This window comes from Anguilla rostrata, chromosome 11 (assembly GCF_018555375.3).
Source record: "Anguilla rostrata isolate EN2019 chromosome 11, ASM1855537v3, whole genome shotgun sequence".
In the NCBI taxonomy this organism is placed as follows: domain Eukaryota; kingdom Metazoa; phylum Chordata; class Actinopteri; order Anguilliformes; family Anguillidae; genus Anguilla; species Anguilla rostrata.
The window spans coordinates 11,010,697-11,034,754 of NC_057943.1; the positions used below are offsets into that span (position 1 = coordinate 11,010,697).

Below are 24,058 nucleotides of genomic sequence, written 5' to 3' on the forward strand. Positions count from 1 at the left end.
AGGAATGTGGAGACTTCCTCATTTTTCTGATAAAAGCTTTCTGCATCTGATTGGACCCTGTGCGTCTCAGTTTTTAATGTCTGCATCTTAGATTGGAGGAGGTAAATAATCCACCTCCCCCCCAACACACACATGCACGCATGCATGCACGCACGCACACTCACCCACAAACACATAGGCGCACGCACATGCAGACGCACACACACAAACACACAAGATAATCATCACTCTATTTGTTTGCTCAGAAAAGATCTGGAGACTACCTCTGAAATCCATAACAGGGAAAGCAAATAATCCATAATGTTAAACAGTGTTTATTTGAAAATGAGAGGGAGCAATTGGGAATGGCTTCTCGAGTTGCTCCAAAAAGAGGGGGTGTCAGAGGTCATCTTTGTTTGAAGAACACGTGGTCTTTCTCCTGTGTAAATCCATTTAGCTATTTTTAGTTAGATACTGGACTGCACTCACTTTCAGTGAGCAGAAATGCAAGAAGAACATCTGAATGGGATGGGGTGTCATCATCCCCACAGCAGATCCAACATAGCCACGCCCTTAAACCAAAATATGCATGGCATTCAGTCAGCCAGCCAGACAGCTACTGAGTAGGTATGTGAAGTATTCTTATGAAATACTTTCCAGTCAGCTTTATCAATCTTACCAAACATATTTATACTTTCAGCTTAGTATATTTGTTCATTTCCAACTCAATCATTCTGGCAATGGAAAACACATATATATTAAATTCAAACTGTGTTTTTAAAAAATAATTTCTATGATGAATGACAGGGTTATCTTTATTGCAATGTGAAATGCATTATTATTACTTTTTTTTAATACAAACAAATGTGTAAAAACACAAACTGAAAAAATGCTATTAGACATGTCCTCCATCAATAAGACATTTGAGATTAACATTTCCAATAATTCCATTGACATCATCATCAGTCAGGTTCACAAGGCAGCTCGATGCACTGTCAAACACAGAGAGAATTATTTATCGAAACAACACCTAAAGAAAAATGTCTTTAATAAAATATAAAATGCCTTCATTACCCATCCTCTGTGTTATTAGAATGTGCTACTTTTTTGTCATTTCCGGACATTTCTCTTCAGTCTCCCGTGCATCCATATCTGAGCACATGCAGTCCCCTATTTTGGGGTCACAGGAGATGAAACAGACTGTAGCGCTCTGCTCAGCCTCTCTCTGTTTAAAACAGTACAGCAAATGACACAAATAGAAAAATAAAAGCTTCTGCATTTTGACATTTTCAGACAGCAGCATTCCACAGGACTCCCCTTCGCACAAAAACTTCCTGTGTCAAAGGCCAGAGAGAGCTAGACCAGTCAAAGGCCTCCCCTCTGGTCGGACATGAAAGAAAATAGCCAAGTGCATTCTCATCAACAAAGGATCTTCCCAAGAAACTACAACTCCCATGACTCTAAGCAACTCTATGGTTCTCCTGCTCTCAGCATTCTCCAGTGTGAGGTCATAGGAAAGAATGCCAGTAGAGGAGGACTGTGCGGCCTCAGGGCCCATTCAGACATTGGTGACCTCAATGCCCGAGTAGCTGTGCATGGGACTGGACTCCGCCCTGGACGTGGCCTCATCGCGGCTCTCTCTCGGCAGGGAGCCACAGCTGCCATGGAAACCAAGGTCCTGCCCACCATGGATCTTGGGGCTGAACCCTAGCGGTGGCTAGAACACATGGGAGAGAGAGAGAGGCCTCAATGACAGGGTAAATGCAACTGAGTTAGGAAAGATTGTGATGTAGTGAACGTGAAGTACACGAGTCCATTAAACTAATGGGGCTGCTAACCAGTTCTGTTTTTCCGCCGCTAGACTCCAAAAATTTTAGACTCCTAAGAAGGCACATTTAAACTCCTACAGCAGTAAATATACATCATAGTTGTCCTAACCCAGTTACTTTGATAACCAAACCAACTTTAGTTGCAGCTGCAACCATGCAACATCTCTTAATCACCAAGAAATTCCAAATCTCACAGAATGTCAACCCTCGTCTTGGAAGGACAGAGGAACTGCTTAATAATTTAATGAACATTGCAGTGAAAGCCCCCCACTGCGCAGCATTGTGCTTCAGTCCAGGTTCGCTGGCGTTCCCATCAGGCCGAGCAAATCAGCAGGGGCTTGGCAGCACCCACCTTGATGGCGCGTCTCCTTAGGGACCCCTCCTCCTCCGGGTGGCGGGGGACAGAGCTAGGTGGGCGTCCCAGAGAGTTTTGCCGCAGGAGGGTGGGTGTGCCTAGCCTCTCAAAATCCTGCTGGAGACTCGTCCTTTGGTGGGGGGGGGGGCAAGGGAAAGATAGGAGAGAGAGATACAAAGAATGTCAAAAGAGAAGGGAGAGAGAGATGGGGAATTTGATGCAGATAAAGAGAAAAGGGAAAGAAGAGAGAAGTGAGGAAGGTAGGGAGGTATAAGAGGACAGAGGCAAAAGAATGAAGGGAGAGATGAAGGGAAGACAGAGTGGGTGACAGAAGGATAGAGAGGGACAGGAAAGGGGGAGTAAAAGAGGGAGATCAATACAGAAAGCGAGAGAGTTTAAGAAAAGTGCACGATACCAGCTGAGGGAACGACCAATGACCATGGTGCTTCAGATACAAATTCTCAGCGCAGACGATGTTTACATGAAGTCAGAGCATTCGAACAGCCTTTTAGGGGGAGGGCGATGCTCCCTCCCTCACCTGGCAGAGCTGATGAGCGCCTTCATCTCCTCACTGAGGTGCCGGCGAATCATGTGCTTGTTGCTGGGGATACCCAGTGCAGTTGCCATGGCGTCGGTGTTGAAGGAGGGATCCAGAACCATCACGGCACCATGGACTCCGCTGTTCTGGAGGTTGTCTGCAAACTCCTGGAGAAGACGGAGGTGGAGAAGCGAAAGCCAGACGGATTTATATTCAAACACATTCCCGCTCATACCGACAGATTTAAAAAAAAAGAAATTCACATCCAATTTAAAAGACGGATGGCCATTCACTATCAAACGGCCGGACGACTTCAATGTCTTCCAAGAACGTGTACAGTATGCCTCAGTAAGCATTCAGCGAAGAAATGACCCATTGCTCAAAACGTCAGGAAGAAGGTGTTCTGATGTACCCCGCCACAGAAAATATCCCAGGCTCAATTTCACACACACCCTCTCCCACTTACCCTGCCTGAACTGTGGCCACTTCCTCAAATGACAAAAAAACATTGTGCTCCTATTTAACATGTGGCGCAGTTCTTTATTGCAAATTGGATGGGAAAGCTGTGTGATTCCTGCTAATGCATTGTTTTAAGCACAGAAAACAACAACAACGACAATGACTTGTATAGGATATCCTGCTTAATTATAAGATAGCGATCGGTAATGCCCCATAGAATGAGAGGATGGATTAAAGCTTTGTATACAGACAGTCGGGAGCTGGAACTAGCAGTCCATGTCCTCACCTTCAGGTCAATGTCTCGTACCCACTTGATCACCCGATGGTTGGTCCATACCAAGGGGTCCAGGCTCTGGTGCTCACTCTGGGTTCGACGGGCCTGCAGGGCCTGTGGGACGGGGTCACACACAGGAGAACTGGGTTACACTTCTGTGATCTGTGTATGTGTGTACATGTGAGTGTGTGTGTCAGTGCATTTGCTTGTGTGTGTGTGTGTGTGCTTGTGCATGTGAATGTGAGTGTGTGTGTATCAGTGCATGTGTGTGTGTGTGTGTGTGTGTGTGTGCGCCAGAGAGTGCCATATCTGACCTCCTTGTCGAAGCTGAGCGTGTGCAGAAGCTCGATGCCGAGCAGCAGGCTGATCTGGTGGCACTTCTTGGTGACGTTGAGGAAGCGTTCCAGGTCCCTGCGGGTGAGGGAGTTGAGCATGCGCCCGTCCACCAGGTGGTTGTGGAAGGCCTGGGAGTACTGGGGCAGCCCTACATCACTGAGCCAGGCCTTGGCCACCCAGTGATGGTCCATGTCTGCAGCCTTAGACAACCTGAAAGATGTCCGCGGAGACAGACAGTCTAATTACCCACTGACTCACCTTCTCAACATCACATGTCAGGGATGAGACAGCGCTTTGAATGTGTAGCGGTTTGAGACATTCTAGGTCTTGCTGGAATATGCTAACAGTGACTGGATAACATGACCTTGAATGACTGAAATAACCAGGAGTGCAGATTTTCTCTCCTGATACATTGTTAAAACTTGCTTGAAATTTGTGCTATTTAATGAATTGTTGCTGTTGGAAGCAGTGAGAGGTGAAACAAGTGAGGTGTGAATGTGTGCTTGTGAGTATGTGTGTGTGTGTGTGTGTGTGTGCTTGTGAGTATATGTGTGTGTGCATGTGTGTGTTTGTGTGTATGTGTGCATGTGAGTATGTGTGTGTGTGTGTGAGTGTGTGTGAGCACACATATGTGTAACACTGAGTCAGAGCTTGTTGCCAGCTCACCCCCGCCCTCCCTCAGCATCACGGTAGTCTTCAATGGCGAGGCGGAGCTTCCTGCGATGCATGGAACTGCTGACGCCCAATCCCATTTCCAGATCCTCGTCCGTCAATCCCAGCAGCACCTGCAGGAAAGAGGCCACTGAAGCTGTTCATAAAGCCCAACCGACATTCCATATCTCCTGCATTTCACATAAAATCACTTCTCACATTACCAAACCCAACAAGGCAGGGAAACAACGTTGACTGTGTTTTAATTAACACAACATGCTCGCTGTTTCAGGTCCAAAAACACTCCCCCTGTCTTCAGCGAATCAGGCAACAGTAAAGTGAGTGGAAGCATTCTCTCCTCCGAACAGTGAGACAGACACAAAAGCAAGACCTCAGAATTATAGGACTTCATCCTCATAAAGTATTGTTTTGAGGTACAGTAGCTACCTACGAACATCATATCCTGTATAATAGCTTATAGTGAACTTCCACAAAGCGGTTGAATGGAACCCTATAGCTCTCAGCGCTCGGCGGGGTGCATGTGCTATCTTACCTTGCCGCTTTTGACGTTCTCCGAGCAGGCGCGAATGTACATGGGCATGGCCATGATGACCTCCAGCCAGGCCTGCACCGTACCCGCCTTCCACAGCGACATGGGCATGCTCCGCGCCAGCTCCACCTGCTGGAGGCGGTCCAGCTGGTCCTCTCCGTCCGATAGGCTGAGGCTGAGGTGGGTGGGGCTGGAGAGACTGTCTGAGTCTGGATTGGCCAAGGTGAAGGAATGAGAGGGAGAGAGAGAGAGAGTGTGGGGGTGGGGGGGGGGGGGGGTTTGAAGGGAGGGAAGGGATTGAGAAGCAAAACTGACTTGTCAGAGAAAAAAAAAGACAAGAAAAGAGGTAAAAACATCCGACACCCAGTTCCGGAACAGTTGACTAGAGCCACGCGTTCTTTTTTTGTTTTGTTTTTCTGAAGAGTGGTGGGATTCAGAGGCAGAACCGACTTGACCACTCGAGTCAAACCGAAAAATTTCGGATGAAGGGCGAACAGCCCCGAACCCGCTCCGCACCCCCCACCCCGTTCAGGAGCAGCGAAGTGGAGCCAGCCTTGAGCGATGTGTCAAAATGACTTTTATTGAACGCAGCTGCAAAGCGTGAATCATCGCGCTGGGCCTTTGCAACCCGATGACAATCTCTATCTCAGCTCGAGACGTGATCTGCCGCCGTAATCACCCCGCTAAGAAAAGCGAGAAGGCGATGGAGCGATCTGTTTGTAACGTGATTATACAAAGCCGTCAGAAGCTAACTGGATGGATGTCACGCATCCTCCCAGACATACCTGCACATATTAGCCATCGCCACCTCTTCTCAACACTCATAGCAGGCTCACTCCCATTAACCAGGCCCCTACCTACTCAACGTTAGCCTCAGAAGCTTTCAGGTGCAGTCATAACATCGCAAGTCGTGATAAAATATTGTTCATAAGTTCATTCCCGGCAACATTGAAAAACAAAAAAAAATGTCTGCGAACGCACAGCCATGCAGGTGCTGCCAAAGTGCATCGACACACGTCTCTCTTTGGCAAGAAAATTAATTGCACCTCATTCCCTCTCCTGGTCTCCTGTCATAACGACTCATTGCTCAAGCAGGTTAATGAATATGTGGAGAGAAGATCATTGAGTCCCATTCAATTCAAGAATTATTTCACACTGATGGCAGCCATTAAGTCTGAGATCAAATATGCCATCTTGCATAAATGACAAAAAAAGGGCCCAGCCTTTTTGAAAGGGCTCAGATTTATGGATGAAATGGACCCAGCAGTGGAAATAAGCCAGGCCAATGCAATGTTCACACTTTAAACCAATACGGTTCAGTTTTTAAATGCATGTTCATTTTAAAAGTTCAAGAAGCCACCAGCACAGATTAATGGGGTAACGGTAACGATGGCAGTAAGGAGTTAGGATGCAGAAAGGGGTCTCCATAGACAAGGAAGCAACCTGTATCTCAAAATGGGCTTCACAACAGCCGTGGCTATATGGGACCCCGAGAGTCCCTCATGTCCTGACCCTTTGTCATCCTGTGGCAGCGCCCAACCTCAGCGTTTGAACTGCCTTTGACTGGGAAAGACCATTAAAACAAGGGTCTCTGAGCCTCTGACAGGCCTCTGTCTGAGGCACTGGACTAAATAAGGGATATAGGGGCCTGAGATAGAAGTGTAATATCGCCAGGTAATGGAGCGAGTGAGTGGACTGGATTTTAACTCAGTGCTCAGACCCGTCGTAGCAGTAGCAGAATTGCAGAGCAGTGAAAACACATCTTGCTCTGAGATCACGGTGGAAATTAGCGAGAATTCCGCCCTGTCCGATCTCCTTCTCCACTTCTCCGCCATTTTACCTGAGGTGAGGCATGTTGTGGAAGATCAGGCGTGAACTACATGCAGGTCTGGCATACGCTCACGCACACACATGCACTTACATCAAATCTGAAAGGTGCATTATATTCCAATGATTTTATCAGGTCTGACAGAGTAAATGTGAGCACGTAAGAGAGAAAAGAATAAAAATATTAAAGCAATCCACAGTGATGTCAGATATTTTAAGATTTTAGCCATCTTAGCTAGAAAGCAAAGCAATGCTGTGGCAGAAATGCAGGTACAAAAATTTTAAGAGCAGAGCTGTGGATGGCAAGATTCCCTGCATCATTCCACATCACTCTAGTTATTTTTAAAAAATTAAATCAGTCCATAATTCTGGTACACACACTTAGAAATCCCCCGTTTCCTCACCAGAAGGTAAGATCTGTCATATTTCATTGTGGGCACAACAATAATCACATTGAAATACATCAAGCCAAGAAGCACTTAGCGAACAACAACATTGCAACTGTTCAACTCGCTCGACAATTAAGAGTTTCCCAACAGAGGCAGCGCGGTGGCTGCTAATTACAGTCTGGTGGTTGATAGCTCCCCGTTCGGCCCGAAGCTCTGCAGGACAGGCCACACGAAACAACCCGTGCTTAAGAACAGAGCCAAAGGGCGAATTAACAAAGACCTTTCTTATCCAGTTATGAGTAATAGATACTCATGGAAAGCTGACCGTGTGCCACAAATGTATTTGAATTGTTGGGTTTTTCCTCAAAGCCTGGTAAAAGCAGGAAGGCAATGGTACTGCTTGTGCAAAGGGAAACTCTCACCAGATCTCAGAAAGGCTTTTAAAAAAGGTCCACAGAGACTTAATTCCCATAAGGTATCAGCAGGTATCAGTTTCAAGCAAGCTTGAAATATTACTGTACTGCAGTTTTATGGACCCCAAGCAGAAGAGTGGACTTTCCGAGTTTTCCTTCTAAAATTGCCAGCGACTTCAGGGCCAAACCCTTCTCCATTGGATCGTAATGCATCAGTACACCTCTGACTCTCTAGATGCTTATGCACTGTCTCTGAATGATTAATGCTGGAGACAGTGCACACAAGGATCGTGAAGCATAGGTGTGACATTTTTCTGCTGGAGGTATTATCCCCTAATATCACCAGCAGATGGCAGTCTGACAACTCTTTACAACAAATTGTGAACAGGCGTTTTAAAACAGATGAGAAACATGGCAATAAATTCTGAACAATCCATATAAGCCCAAAATTTTATTCAACCCAAAACAAAAACAAAAAAAAAAAAAAAAGGCACCGGATGCTCCTCTTGAATAAACCCAGCTACTCAAGCCCAGGATTTCACATGTCCATCTGTGAAACAATACTGACTTAAATTGCGGATCATAAGCAGATCAACACAACACATGGTATGTCCCTGAACACTGACTGCTTCAATCTCACTGGCCCCTCAGGTTGGCGTTCTATGAAGTGTGGCTACTGGTTAAAATAATTAGGCGTTTGAACAGAACGAGATGTCTGCCGCGATGGATTTGCAGGACATAAGTAGCATAAGCTGTTTGCACAATATCGGACAAGCCAGGCCTGCCTGGATGTTCCGTAACCTTGAACCTTCTGGCTTGGGAGGAGTGAAATACTCTACAGGCCTCACTAAGCGAGCAAAGGTGAAGGATTCTCCCTTCATGCTGCACAAACAATATTCCTAGCGCCCAGGTGGTCAGTCTAGCAGACGGAGGCTAGCCGACCCAGGTGCCAGTCCAGTGAATATGATCTCACTCAGACTCCTGCCATGGCATTCCCAGGGCCCGTGCATGTGCTGCGGTTGGGGCCCCAGGCCTTGGGGAAGACTTCCCGCTCCGCTCTAAAGCACCTATGCAGAACTAGAGCTGCAGAACAGTGGAATTGACAGCCAAAACCAGACAGAGGCTGCACAGCGGCGAGGATTTCAATTAGGCCCAACCACCTCGGAAACGTCAGAATGCCAAGCGTAGGATAGACCCGCCGAACGAATCGCTCCTCAAATGAAACCACCCTTCGGCTTCTCAATGGAGCGTGACTGGTGGTGAAGAGTCCACTGTAGGGGAGTAGGCTATTCCTCTTCAGATTGGACTTAAAATGCCCAAAAATCCATCCGTAATAGTTCTGGTGCGATATGAGGGACCCAACAGATTCTCAGGAATTGCACCTTTATGTGTGTGTGCATCTCACAGTAAGACTCTATAACCACTCTCAAACACAGTCTGCTAGCGTACCTGCTCCAGACCAGCTGCGACACCCCCATGCAATGCTCTCGCCTCTAATCACAGACTGCAGGCATCCGCTTTGTTTCCAGTGAACAATACAGAGAAATTACATTAGGAAATGTGTCTGTTGAATGTCCAATGCAATCACCCGGAACAGGGAGAGAACGCTGCAGTGCGAGCCCGAACACACGCAGGCCGCCCCAGCGCTCAAAGCTGCGAGGAAGAGCGCTTTGAAGCAGCGTGGCACAATGCCGCGGCCCTGCCCTGGCCTATCACAGGAGAGCAGGTATCTCAGTCCTGGCAGGCGACGCTTCCCCACCGCGAACGCATGAAACAGGTGATTAATTCAGAATTTTCAAAAGAGGCGCTCTCTAAGAAATTAAGGAGGGCGCATTGAAGTCGGAATGGGCAACAGAGACGAAAAAGGCAAAAGGACTAGTGATGGCGGTGGTGGTGGTGGTGGTGAGAGGGTGATTATTCAGCAGCTCCCAGGGGTCGCGCTACAATTGAGCGGCTTAATGAAAGCATTCGAGCTGATGATTTGCCCGCAGTGGCGATTATGTGGAGTGGGTTTGTGAGCATGAGCAGGATGCCGGGGTCCTGTGAGGGCCGGTGAAGGCGTGTGGGCGGGGCGAGGGGGGGTCTGTTCCAGAGCCGTTCCTCACAGTGACAGCCCACGGCGAGGCCCCGTCTGTCCCATAAACCCTCCTTCAGATGAGAACAAACGCAAGCGAAGGAAGCAGATCTACAGCGTCCGTGAGATTCGCGACCGAGCGAATGAGCACTGGACGCTCCAGGAAGGAAGGGGCGTGGTCAAACCGTCGAGCGCAACGTTTTGAAACGATGGAACGGAATGTGCTAGCTCCCCCCTGCTGGGCGGACGTTATGACGGGCAAGGTGAGAGAGCGAGTCCCAAAACGGAAACTGTCCCACAAGGAGAAGCTAGGAGCCCTTGAGGCAGAGCGCAAGTGGGTATAAACAGAGCTGTGACCCCACAGGCGCTGTTGTGGGACAAAAACTACCCGCCGAAACTCAGCCAGCGGGACAAACAGACCACCGCCCGTTTGGAACGCGCGGTCGACTGAAGCGCTGATGTCATTCCTGAGCGAGGACAAACGCATCGGTGGGGAACCTTTAAAAAACGGAATTTACTGAAATTTCGCACAGCAGAAAACGGTCACCTGGGACTGAAACTCTCGCGCAAAAAAAACCTTCCGGCAATATTTCCAAATGCCACCCACAGAAGTGTAAAGAGAAGGGGCTGGAGTGGCCAGCGTCTGGCAGAGAACGCTAATTAATTCCAGCAAATCTCCAGGTGTAAAGGTCAGACTGCCTCCTTGTTGTTTCGTACAAGATTAGCTCGCTTCAATTAAGCTAAATCAGTGGTGTGCAAAAATTGTGGCATTCGGAAAAAAGCCAACTCCAGACGTAACTATTCAATTAGCAGAGCGCTTCTCGCCTGAAAACCACCTGTTTCTGAGGCTTCTCTTTTCTTCCATTTTGCGTTTCATCACTCACAGTTTTAATGGGGTCTCCGGTGGTGTGAAAAACACAGAGAGGGCTTATGGAAAGAGTGCATTTATACCGCGTAATCATTCTCCACAGAGGAGCAAATGTCACCACGGACCATGATTATCAGAATCTCGCCTGGGAGGGACGCGCGGTCTGCCGCTGTTTGATGCATTTCGGCACAAGCGATTCAACCGAGTTGAGCTAAATGGCTGAATTGTATACACACCTTGTTCCCCGGGGCTTAATTGGCTGCTGATTAAAAGGAAAGCAGGAAATGAGGTTCTTACCACCTTCTATGGTCGGTTCACGTGTACTGCCTCACACAGTGAGACTCACTGTTGTTGCTCTGGATGTTCTAAAAATGCGTTTTTATTTTTTTATTCTAAGAAATGCAGCACTGTCTTATTAAACAGATCCTTAGATTGTACAAAAGATTTTGAATTTAATTTAATGCTGCGCCTTCCCTTCCACTGAAGTCTCGGTCCCAGGAAAGCTCCTCTCACACCGTGAGGCACGATGGAAAAGTAGTAAACGAGGCTCCAGGGAATCACTCCTTTATTTAGAAATGACAGCATTCAAAAGCCAGAAGCTGCAGGCTTGTGAGACAAGCCTCATTTTCAGAAGGGTGAAGAGAGAAAAAAAAAACCCCCATAAGCAATTAGTTGCTTGAGGTTTCTCTTTTAATTGCCCTGCCATCCGGGGTTTCTCTGTGCCTTTTTCGGGCGGCGCATTCAACGCGTTCGCAACACGTTTCCATTAATGTCTCCGTCAGAACAAATCTGCGTGGCAGGTGGAAGCGACCTGCAGCGCTGTCCGGGCAAAGCAGCTGAACGTCTTCAGACAGAAGCCCCAGCCACGTCGGACGGTGCGTCCGAGGTAATAACAACATGGCGGTGTGCTTGGGTCAGGTGCTGTTTTTGTTTTGGAAGACGGCACGGCATTGCACCACCTGTGACTCTAACGACCTGCTTTGGAGGCATCCTCTGCGGGTTTGCGATGGAACCAGACGGAGCGTGTCTTTGATCTGACTGGCGCCTTAAACTGGTGACTACCAATCAGGGCTCGGCGACTGGAAACGTAGCAGCAGCAGCCGACCGTTTCACTGGGAAGCAGTGAAGTGTGATGAGATGGGAACAGACAAACCCATGGGGTTGATGGTAGTTTGGGAGGGGAATCCCATGGAGAGTGCAGTTAAAGAAGTTGATCATCAACGTTTTTTTTGGAAACCCCCCCCCCCCTCCCCAATAACAAGACGGCTGTTTGAAAGCCTAAGTTAAGAAAAGGCCACCATTTTCTGGGGCAGACTTTGCAAGGCAGGCTTTTCTTCAGTGTATTAAAACATATCAAGCGCAGTATGACGAGGTGTTTGCACAGGCAGCGCGCAGTCCGGGGGCGTTAATATTTCACACAGGCGCTCGTCTCCCTCCAGCGATTTTGATCATTGATGTTGTCATGGTTACAATTGACAAGGTACTGTCGCACCACTCTCGCTTTAGTTAACCATAACCATTCTAATATTTACCTTATTCACACATCTGACTGCGTCACTCAAGTCATACTGAACCGTGTAGTACTCTAGATAGCTGCTGTGCGGTCAGAACAGCACCAGGTTCTCAAGCAGGGATGTTAAACTCAAATCCTGGAGGGCTGCAGTGACTGCGAGTGTCTGGTGTGTTCCTCTACTTACATCAAGCGGCCATGTTTTTGAAGCTCACTTCTTGGCCTTGTTGTGAGTCATTGCTCACTAGCACCAGTACGGTTGGCTCCAACATAGGTGTTTCAGCCACCTGCTTCAAGCCAAGTCAATGGTAACAATACAGTAGAAATATGAAGGCAATCATTTTTCCCCACAAGAAAATGGGCTGAACTTCATGCCCATATGTGGATTCCCCCTTTCCCATACTGCACAGTTTTCCTTTGTTCAAAATGGTAGAGCCCCGGAAACTGCCCTTCTGCGATTTCAAAATACTTTTCACCAAAACCATGGAAAGTCAGTGGGTGACGTCACAGTGACTTGGTCCATAATTTTTCTACAGTCTATGACTTAATGCTTAACTTATATCAGTGATTGGCTAAAGAGTCGGCAACAAACCTGCAGAAACTGTGAACCTCCAGTACCAGTGTTTAGGATCCCAGCCCTGATGGAAGGTTTTAAGTAGATGCACTGCAGAAAGCAGATCACTGCAGATTCTATGGATCATGAATGGAGGTTCATGATGCTCGGGTGAGGTGTGGCCGCGGTCACACCTGACTACGAACTGATCAAGCTGACTGGACTATCTCTGCACAAATGTGTCCGAGTTGTCGAGCATCTCAGATTTATGCTATTGTCGGACAAGCATTGCTACAGAGTGATTGGCAGCAAATAGCAGCGCGTGTGTTCAAGCAGGGTGAACCTGGACTGTGTTTTTGGGGGGTTCTAGAGTAATTAAATATGGCTTGAGAATGTTGCATTGTGAGTCTGATCAGGTTTCTCCAGCTCTCATAAAAAGCTCAGTCCAATCACTTAATGGGAAAGGGCATCTCTTAGCATCTCTCAAATCAATACACAGCAGAGATGCTTAAATATGCCACTCAAGGCCAGCAGTACTGCCTTTATTTTTATACTGTTTTTTTTTGTTGCCATTGTGCAGATGCTTTTATCCAGGGCAATTTGCACAGCGTACATTATTTGTACATGCAATCCATTCGCATAGCTGGTTATTTACTGAGGATTATTCGCGTTAATCGCCTTGCTCAAGGGTACAGCAGCAATGCCTCAACTGGGCATTAAACCTGCAACCCGGGACTTGGGAATCCAGCTCCCTAACCGCTATACTGCACGACCACCACGAAAAGAAGTACCCGACAGTTAACTGACTGATTAATGCCACGGACTGGCCAGAGATTCCATTCACCTGCTGTCCCGGATCTAAATCAGTCCCTGATAAGAGGGTAAAACTGACAGCACTACTGCCCTCCAGGGCCAAATTTGAGTACCCCTGCCCTACAGTATGCAACGCTGACATTTGAAGCTGACCTTTTCCACTTTTTAATGAGAGCCTGAATTGGTAAAAAAAAAGAGAAGTACACCAGGCTTTGTGGCTGTGTGTGTGAATCAGGTGCTTCAGTCACATGTGAAATCTCAGCCCGTTAAAGGTGAAGTCATTACTGAAGTGCATTTAATTAACCTTTGTGTCCTCTCTTCAAAGCGAGCTCTAATTCAATTTTTTCTGGTCATACTTATCCAATTAACAGTACCATAAGTAATAACAGGAAACTGCATGTCAAACAGTTATGTTAAGGGAAAGAGACAGGCCTGGAATTATGAACAATTTTGAAAAGAAATTTTTTTTTTTTGGGGGGGGGGGGGGCTTTTGCTTTTGAGAGTTCCGCCCAGAAAATGTTAAATGAAAAAGATTTAGCTAAAAGATTTGCTAAAGTAATATATACGCATATAACTGGAACAAGGACTCTCCTTGATTTGTTCAAATATGACAAATGAATGTAAGGTCTCAGATGCCCAGGGACTACAGATGAAAATTAGCCTTGGTGAACTCTGAAACAATACATCAAAGTGAGCCATTTTTATGTTGAGCACTGCACACAGTCCCTGACAAATAAATAAAAATAAACAAAATAGATAGACCATATTACATATCCCAGATTCCAAATGACCTGTCTCTGTACCCGTTTCCCCTTTCCCGTAAAAATACACATTTTTAAATTTAGCAATTACAGTTCAATCCTGAAAGTACACACATGAGAACATATGGTTGAAGTGATCAGCACAGATCACCCAGTGCATCTCAGTTATGGACATTTTCTTTAAGGCTGTGGAGATGTAGCAGGAGAGAAAACCCACCGGGCGTGTCTTTGAAAGAAAAGTCACAGATTTGGTCAACTTGAAGAAGGGCTGGATTTAGGACTGCTGCTGTTCATTTTAAAATGTATTTTCAGTGGAGTCTGCACACACAGTGTATGACCCAGTCGTGCAGCAGCGGCAGCAGCGGCAGCAGCAGTGTCTTCTGGACCGAAAATGTTTTGTCATCAGGATCAGAGAACCGGGCCGTACGACGGTGCGGTAAATTTGAGGGTCGCGCGAAGACAGAAGACACCGCTGGGTGAAGACACTGTGTTCAGAGTCTGAGAGCAGAATTAGAAGGGGGTCGGCTCATGACGTAATGTTATCGACACTTTGCGCTCACACGGACGGTTGGTAGTCACAGATGGACACCGCTAGCTGGGGGAAGGGGGTGGGAGGGGGGTACCACCGGACAAGGTGGTAGCTCCCTGCACGGGAAAGGGGGAAGGGGGAGGGGGGGGGGGGGATTAGGAGGAAGCCATACCACAACAACAAACAACAACACAGGGAAAAGAAGAAGGCCACATGGAAATTCGGAGTTATTTTATTTTAAAATAAGTTTTTATTTAGATTTTTTTATCATGTTCGTTTCCATGCCATTGAAACCTCTTTCACTACTCTCCATCTCCAAGCAACTGAAGATAGAGTACAGTCCTACACATCACCAATTATTCACCTATTGAAGCTTCTTTTTTCTTTAAATAAAACTCTTTTAATAGTATATTTTTAAATTTTTTAGCAATATCTCCTAATTTACAAAGCTTAAAATAATTGTCATGAAATGAGAAGGAATTTGTTACCAAAATAAAATAATAAAAAAATAACATCTGTCTGATGTGAAATACCAAGAGGAAAGTATGAATGAACGCTCTCCTTTCCCTGGTCACTGACAAGTCCCCTTAGCAAAGCAGCATGGGAAATTATGCCTTTGTTTGAATGTACATTCCCATAATTCCCCATACTGTCAGTATGTTAGATGAATGGCGAGCCAGCAGGATTTTAGTAACTAAATGAAGATGAAAAGAGTTCCTGTAAGCCAAGGCAGACCTCTGAATGAATCCCATAAGAGCTCATGCATAGGAACAAAAGCAGAACTACAAGCTTAATTGAACGTGTATTTTTCTTTCTTTTAGAGACTATTAACCTTTGGCACTTCTTTAATTGCTTTATAGGCAGCTTGGATGTGAGATCTGGTTTTTGACTTTGGTCCAAATTCACAGAACCTCTTTTGTAAGTGAAGCCAAATCCGGTTTTAACCTGTGAGGCACCCGCTAATTAAAAAGCACATTATTAACCCCCCCTCCACCCACATGATCAAACTCATAGCCTGATTCTGGCACGTGTGACTGTAAGACATGGGATTGCTTTTAACACATTGTTCCCAATTACACGCCGTATTATTATATTATTATTATTATTATTATTATTATTATCCCAATTTGGAATGCCTAATTATACTCACGCCGCAAAGTTCATTGTAGTCTTCTTTATGTCTCACCACGGTCAACAAATGTGCAAAGACATCATTTGGAGAAGCAAACTTCACGGTGACCTTGACCACTTGATCGACCATTAGTAGTCGGTAGCAAGTGATCAGACACAAACCCCTCCCACCCTGGTCGCTAGGCTAGCGCCATCTGCTGGCTGCTACTGCCACTGGTCGGGCCCGGATTCAATCCCAGACCATGAGGCTTATCCATGGACTGTAGCAGTGCTTTAACAGGTTGAGCCACCCAGCAGCGCTACATGAGAGTATAATGGCGAGCTCAGAAAAGACCGGACCGGGAATTGGTTGCCAGGATCCGAGGAGTGGGATCCAAGGTGCAATCCTAACTATCAGCATATGCTCCCTCGCTCCCTTGCTCGCGCGCAAGCACGCGGAGTACGGGCCCTGTTGCCTAGGAGACGGGGAGGCCACAGCTGGCAGTGATTCGCTGAGGAGGTCTCCAGAGCGGTGGAATAGCAGCAGCTCATTGCCCACAACCAAACGGCCTCTCTGCCGCTCCCTCCGTCACTCACTAAGCCAGAGACAATCACACGACGACGCGCATTAGCACAAGGGGGTACTGACGGCGGCACGGCGGGCTACAGCGGACCGGGGTGCATTATGGGGCACGTTAATCCCCCTGTAATGCCCCTCCATGGCGGTTGCGAAGACCTCCGCAATGACAAAGTCCTCGTTCCGACTCGTCACGCCGCTTCTAATCCACACAGCTGACGTCAGAAAGAACTGCAAACTAGACCCGGAGCCCCTGCTGCTCTAAGACACCGATGTTGTGATAGAGGCTTCTACCGATTCATTTTTTAAAATTTTGTGCAGGATTGAGTGTCAAGAAAGTGTTTCACAATAATATCCCAATAACAGATTAAGAAATGTGCACTGCAAGAACCTCCGTTAAGGATTGTTCTTATTTTCCATAGAATATTATGTCACAATTTGTGCCTTTAAATCCTAGGATTTCAATAGGGGGTCCTTGACGGTACCGTAGGGGGCCCTGGCCAGACTTGATATGCAAGGACTATATACAGATTTGGGACTATACAAAAATACAACTTATGACGTGGGTCTCCCGGAAGCCTTTGAGGCTCAAAAAAGGTTGAAATCTCCTGGTGTAACCGTTTACTTCACATTTAAAGCATTTGGCAGACGCAACTTTCTAGAGAGACTTACACAGCTTACATTCTTTTTGCACACAATCCATTTATACGGCTGGATATTTACGTGAAGCAATTCCGGCAGAGTACTTTGCTCAAGGGCACAACGGCGACAGTGCCACACCTGGGAATCAAACCTGCAGCCTTCGGAGCCACACGCCCAGTTCCCTAACCATTATACTACGCTGCCGCCCACCGGAACCTCAACATAGCCCTGAACTGGAGGCTTGCTGCGTTGGAGAGGAGCACTGAAGACCAGAGGAACGGGTCCAGGGTGGGAAAGGGAGGACCCCACAGCATGATGGAACCCACAGGAATGGCAGGTCTGTGAAGAGCTCCTCAATCCAATCAACAGAGAGCTTCGAGCTCTGACCGCCCAATCGGCAAGGAGATGGGTCCGCCATCGGCACGACTGACAGCATCGACAGCCAATGACTGTTCTGCTGGCACCCGGCCACCCTGTATTCTCAAAGAGCTCACCCTGCCTTCAAGGGCTTCCTGAAATTTCTAACTTTCAGACTTGGAAGCCTCTCCCTTCTTGTATCCTGCAGGGTGTTCAGTGACTTTTATTCAGTAGTAAATCAAAAGAAGCGGGTAATTTAGGAGGAAACACTAAGTCCCCCTCTTTTCTCTAGTTCCCCTTTTATATTCTTGTAATAATCCTCACAATTAAAATGGGATTAGAACTAAACAGAAGGGATTTTGCTGTACTTTTCGGTGCCGGTAGAAAGTATGCGCAATTTGCAAATCCTTTCACGTCTCAGGAATTCGTTTACGTCTGAACACACTGCGTGCTCTGAAAAGAGAGCGCAATTGGCATGTCCAATAGCAGCTCTCCTGTCTCGACCAGCACTTCCTAACAACGATCTGTGCTCAGGAAACAGCAGAGACCAACACCCCCCCCACCCCCATGCCTCCCCTCCCCCCTTGCCATCATCTCCATCATCGAAGCACACAAGGAGCCCCCCCGCCGCGCTCTCACTTGTTTACTTTGAGAGAAAAAAATCGATCCCGCTCTTTATCAATCGACCGCTAAAGACAAGACGCTCCACTGACAGCGACAAGACAGCTCAATGACACGACGCCATGCGTTCATAAGCCAGAACCCGAGCGCACGCTGATTCTACAACGTTAGCACGTGACGGCATAATCGTTGGTCAATTTCCTTCTCTCTTTCCCCCAGGGGGAGAACACGGCCACTGTTTATGTTTTTTTTTCTTTTCTTTTTTTTTAAAGCTACAAGACGGAAAAGCATCTCTGCGGACAGCGCTCGCGGCGTGATGATATGTCTTTGCAATATTTCTTTGAAAACGGTTTTTTGAAAAATTCGTTTCAAAAAGCCAACAGTCACGTCTTTCTCATCGCGGCGCCTGAGGCGATTTAAGAGAGTCTCCCAGTCAAGTTCCTCGCCGGAACAGATAATGGCATTATGTGGAATCTGCATGCGAGTTTCTGCAGCGTATCGCAGCTGTTGGTTCCGGAAGTCTGACCAGAGTGTATTTCTATCATTGGATTTGACTTCATAGAGGACTGCGCAGTCTGCTCTTCGCATACAGGAAACCTTTTCTCTCGGCCAAATGTAGGGAATGGACCAAGCAGGAAAAGAAAGTGGGGAGGTGGGGATTATAAATGAAATTTAGAAGAAAAAAAAAATGCAGGATAAAAATAAAGGTTAAAAAAAAAAAAAGCATTCAGGACAAAAGACGTTCACAAGCACAATGTACACGATGACCGTTATTTACAAATACACAGCAGTCCTTCAAGTTTCCAGTTATCGAAAAAAAAGTCATATATAAAGACCGGTAAAAGATTAAAACACAGCCGCTTCGTTCTGAAAATGACAGATAACATATCCACACATAATAATCCCAGGTATACATGTGTATATATGTATATATACGTACATACATATACATATATATATATATACTATACGTATATATACACATATATATTTTTTTTATTTACATACATATATTTTGTATTCACTTGTATTATTTACATAACAGGAGGCAGCTGGGGGGAGGTGCTCATTTCTGGTCTTTTTCTTTCCTCCTCTCAGCAGGTGTTTCAAGTTGGGGGGGGCAAACACACATGCGCTCTCGTTCTTCCATTCCCTCGCTCGCTCGCTCACTCTCTCACACGCATTGTACTATCACTCTCGAGGAGTTTGGGGTAGGGGGGTGGGGGGGGGGGAGCCATCACCAGTCGGCGTCCTCCTCTATATAATAATCGGGAGTAGAAGTACCATCGAACAGGCCCGGGTCCAGGGACTTGCGCTGCTTGCCTCGAGCGAAGACTCGCGATAGGGAACCCAAGCCCATCTTCTCTTTCTTCTTCTTACGCTTCTGGTCTTCCAAATCCTCCAGCGACTGCAGAGCAGAGAAAGATAGAGAGAGAGAGAGAGATACGGAGAGAGACAGAGAGAGAGAGAGAGAGGGGGAGAGAGAGAGAGAGAGAGAGAGAGATAGAGATGGAGGGAGAGAGAGATCCATCACTGGAAAAAATCAGATCTGCTTGGGTCAAGCTGCTATCTACAGCTGAGAAAAGATACAGCTACCAGCCCCCTTATCAGAGATCAAAGTTAAAAACATTGGAGTGTTGTGAGTGCAGCCTGCATATAACAGGACCCTGCAGAAACAGGAACTCACGTTCCCCTGTCCAAGCCTGAACCCCTGGGACCAGGGTATTTTAGCCAGCGGGTGCTGGGGGTTCTCTCCCCTTCACGAGGGCCAGGGGCAACGTGCTGGCACACTGCTGCCGTCTCAGAACAACCGGTTCTGCCAGACAGGTGGCCCAAACTTTCTCTGAAGTTTTCTTTCTCAGTCAAGGTCACCCCCCCTCCGCCCCCCAAAAGCCTTGAAGAAAGGACTGCTGGGAGCGCTGGACGTTCAGAGCCGAACTGTAACAGTAACCGTGCCCACGCCGCACAGCAAGACCTTCATTTCGGCTCAGTCACAGGAAATAAGCGCTCAGTGGACCGTTCCATCGGGCACCGGCAGCCAAGCAAATTCATCGAAACTAATTCGGTCTATGAATTTTCACACCCTGACGTGATTACCCCCCCCCCCCCCCCCCCCCCCCCCCCCCCGTGATTTACGGGGCTTTTCTCCCCTCCCTCTGTGAATTTCCAGCGTTGAAGGAAAATCACCAAATATTTGGGATGTAATTTCATACTTTAATGCGATGAGTGCTTTCGGATCTAAATGGGTCAATGCACAGCGCAGTCCTCTTTCTCAGCGCTAAACCCATTTTGCGTACACCTCGAAGGTTTGTGCACGCAAAAAAAAAAAAAGAAAAAGATTTTGAGCGGAAGTGCCTGTGCCTCTTGGGTCATTATGAGGGGCTCAGAAAGTATTACAGAGACACCCTTAACCAGCCAGACCCACACAGACAGACCCCCCCTTCCCCGCCCCCCGCTGACTTTGAGAGGAAAAAAATAGTGCCACTGCTCATCTTCACACATCAGAGCTATTCTCAGTGTCATTCTGATTAATCTGGGTTCGACACCCTGCGCCGGATCCAGTGACAAAAATCCTGTTCAATTTTTTTTTTTTTTTTTTAACGCTAGAAGCTGTGAGGTGGACAGAGTTGATTGAAACCCTGTTGAGACCTGCTCTTTTAACACCATCCTCAGAAGGTTATATTGGTGTTATAGCAGTGGGTTCTAGGGGGGCCTGTGGGCTGGGGAGCAGCTGTAGAGTCTATAGCAGCAGACCACGACTGGCCTCTCGCACCAGCAATAGGGTGAGTCACCAGTATGTTGATTAGGGGCTGCTGGATGGCTCATCTTCTTAAGACTGCTCTCGTGTGTGGATGGGTCCTATGGTCTGGTATCGGATCGAGACCACACCAATGCCTACTATGCCCTGCAATGCCATGCAGAACTAGCATGACTAGGGACGGGCATGTGATCGGCCAAAATGGCAGCACCTCATCGTTCACCTGGTTCTCTGTAGTAGCGTGTGGTAGAGTGTGACATCAGCACTGCCTTGTGGGTAACTGAGTCACAGGAGTGCACGTGCTTCAGGAGCACTGCGCCTGGCACAGAACCAGGAGACGTCGGGTGAGGGGTGCCTCGATATTTTGTATATCGCTTTGGATAAAAGCGTCTGCTAAATAAATGTAATGTACTGTAAATGTAATGGGCGCCAACTGCCCTTTCCAAATTTGGAAGAACAAATAAATAAAAAAATGTAATTTAAATGAAAAAAAAATGAAAAAGAAATTGCACACAGCCAACAAGATGCTACATTACCCTCTGTTAAAAGAGGGCTGCAGGCTGCGAACACACATTATATTGTCAATAAAGGGGACTCCATCACATCTTCAGGGTCTGTTACCAAGTACTGACAAAAGTGATCTCACTCCAATGGGGCTATGTGTTACATCTCTGTCTATACAACGATTTTTAATATTTCACATTTACAAAGTCATTTCAGAAGTCTGAACTATTGAATAGTAGAACATATCAAAGAGAACATTCCCGACAAAAATATTCAATAGAATTGAATTCTTTAAAGCTCTCCACAGACAGTGGGCTATAGCATACATGCAATTCTACAAAACTCAATCAAAAAACATGCAGGAATGAAAACATGGCCCTGCTATTCAAATTTGACATAATCACAATACAAGAACAATTACAGCTGTCTTCCAGTTGAATCTGACATTTAGCGCTGACTAGTTTAACAAAAGAGGTCTACAGAACTAAAGAGAGCAGAGAGAGAGAAGAGTAGAGGAGAATTGCGGAGGAGTGATTACTTGGAGGGGGGCCTCGAGCAGCTCTTACATTGCAGAGGGAGTGTGTCCGGTGGCGGGGGGAGTTGATGTCGCTGGGGGTGGAGGAGCGGTCGCCCTCCACCGCGGAGGCGTCCGAGATGACGGAGGGCTGGCGGGAGTGACAGGGGCTGACCCTCACCGCCGCTGGGGAGAGAACACAACACACACACACACACACACACACGTGCGCGTACACACACAGAGACATCGCACTGTCAGGGTCACAGTAACACACCGTTGTTTCACCTCTAGCTTTCAGCAGTACGTCACGGCATCACACTGTGGCAGAGCCCTAAACGTAAGGTCACAGGAGAGGTGAGTTAAATCTGAATCACGCCACAAAAGCTTTGTTGAAAACGGAGGACTATTAATATGGAAAATTTTCTCTCGGTGGCCTGTTGTTGGAACTGACATGAAAATAACAAAGGGAAGCCAATGACAATGCGGAGCCACAGCACATGCCTGCGCATCATCAACAATGAGCACACGGCTAAAGAGGCTTACTAATGCAGAGCACCTTCAAGCGACATGAATCATGACTGGTTAACAATGGGAGGAATTAACGCAGAGATGAATTAACACGGCTTGACAATCCTGATCTTGGTGAAATACCAAAGGAGAACGATTAGTAGCCTCTACTAGATTCTGTGTTGATTTGTGAAAAATCTACGGTCTCTGATATGTCACTGGTAGGGCACCATTCATGAAGTGCTGTACCTAATGCTGTCGGTTTTTTCAACCCAGCACACGGCTGTGACTCGATTGTCTTTTGACCTGGGAAAAACAATGATGACAGGAAATCTTAACCAAATATAAACCGCCCTTATTTACAAGGGGAGATATAAGTAATTTATACCTAACCTGCCAGCATTTCACACCTTTTGCCTGTTCAGACTTGTAATAGCACACAGGATACTGTGACATTACTGCCTGCTGATTTTTTACATAGCCACTTAAGGCCAGGTATGGAGGTAGACAGCTGGCAGAGGTGCACTGTACCTGTAATTCAGGTTTGAAGACAATATCGCACGGGCGAATTACAGGGTGACTCATGCGTATCCTACCCAAAAAATATGCAGCATGGCCGAGGGGGGGGGGGTGGTTGGGGGGTGGGGGGGGCAAGGTGCAGCACTCCCAGCAATCGCATTCTCTTCACTGCAAATCAATATTTATTTACCACCACTGCAACGTGTAGGCTGGAAAACAGAATGGGAGCGTTCTCTCTGTTTTTCTTAAATGTGTCAGAGGGAGGAAGCCGATCTTGATCTCAAACAGAAAAATTCCCTGCAATCCTCAAATGCCGTAAAAGGTACACTGTGATTTCCGCTAACAGATAAGGCCGAAAAAGAAGAAGGGACCCAGGTGTAACCAATCGAAGAGGGCACAGCCCATCCCTGGGAACATTTTTATTTTATTTATTGACCCTTTATTTATCCATGAGACAGATAAGTAAAGTATCCATCTAGCTGTATATCGGACTATGAGGAAAAAAAGATTGAGATTGACATCTCCTTTTCAAGGGGGACATGGCCGAGAGAGCACACACAAATATAAAAACACACAATATAATATTAAAATGGGAATACAATAAAACCAACCAAACAAACACTGTGCTGTCATGTGACAATGGTCACACTCTACAGTTACTGCTCTGTGAATTAGATCGAGTTTAAATCAGAAAAATTTATTAGCGAGTCCAGTTTTATTTGACAAATGTGCGCACCAATTAAAACCTGCCTTACCAGAAAACATTAAAAAGTGACAGCTTGTGAGAGTGACGTTGTTGCCCACAGGTAAGGAAATAGTTTTTTCTGATAATGGCCTTTTAAATTGAAAAAATGCCAATGAATGGATCTGCAATGCCTTTGTAAAGTCAATCCAGCCCAGTGGCGCAGAACACTATGCAGTGCTAATGTACATTCATCTCATTCACACTGCAATTTCAGCACAGCATAGCAACCACTAAGTGAACGTTGTGGCAAATAAGTAAAAATGGTTCACAGCAAGGGCTGTGTACAAATGGGCCTCATAAAATGGCCTTCTAAATTGGGGTGGGGGGGGCGGGGGACGACGACTATGTTTTAAAAAATGCCGTAATTCTTGCATGGATCACTATCACGTGGATCACCAATATGAATGTAAATACCCTCAAATTAGAGCTGACAGTCTGAACTATAACCTCATACTCATTGTTTCATTTCAAATCCAGTGTCCTGAAGTACAGA

At 46.7% G+C, this 24,058-nt stretch overlaps 1 protein-coding gene across 12 annotated transcripts in view; it reads right to left on the minus strand.

The window, feature by feature from the left end:
• Positions 1–298: 298 nt before the first annotated feature.
• Positions 299–24,058, minus strand: part of kazna (kazrin, periplakin interacting protein a) — a 309,866-nt gene continuing 286,106 nt past the window's right edge. For 11 of the 12 annotated variants that reach the window (XM_064297865.1, XM_064297864.1, XM_064297866.1 and 8 more), the window contains 9 exons: positions 21,844–21,977; positions 19,300–19,423; positions 4,975–5,180; positions 4,437–4,555; positions 3,749–3,980; positions 3,447–3,548; positions 2,702–2,868; positions 2,161–2,293; positions 299–1,696 (listed from right to left, as the gene is read on the minus strand). In XM_064297865.1, coding sequence (XP_064153935.1) covers positions 1,538–1,696; positions 2,161–2,293; positions 2,702–2,868; positions 3,447–3,548; positions 3,749–3,980; positions 4,437–4,555; positions 4,975–5,180; positions 19,300–19,423; positions 21,844–21,977 — 1,376 coding nt within the window. In that variant the 3' untranslated portion in view covers positions 299–1,537. Of the gene's footprint in view, positions 1,697–2,160; positions 2,294–2,701; positions 2,869–3,446; positions 3,549–3,748; positions 3,981–4,436; positions 4,556–4,974; positions 5,181–14,924; positions 19,424–21,843; positions 21,978–24,058 lie in introns of those variants that run through there. The other variant, XM_064297876.1, reaches the window with a different exon arrangement.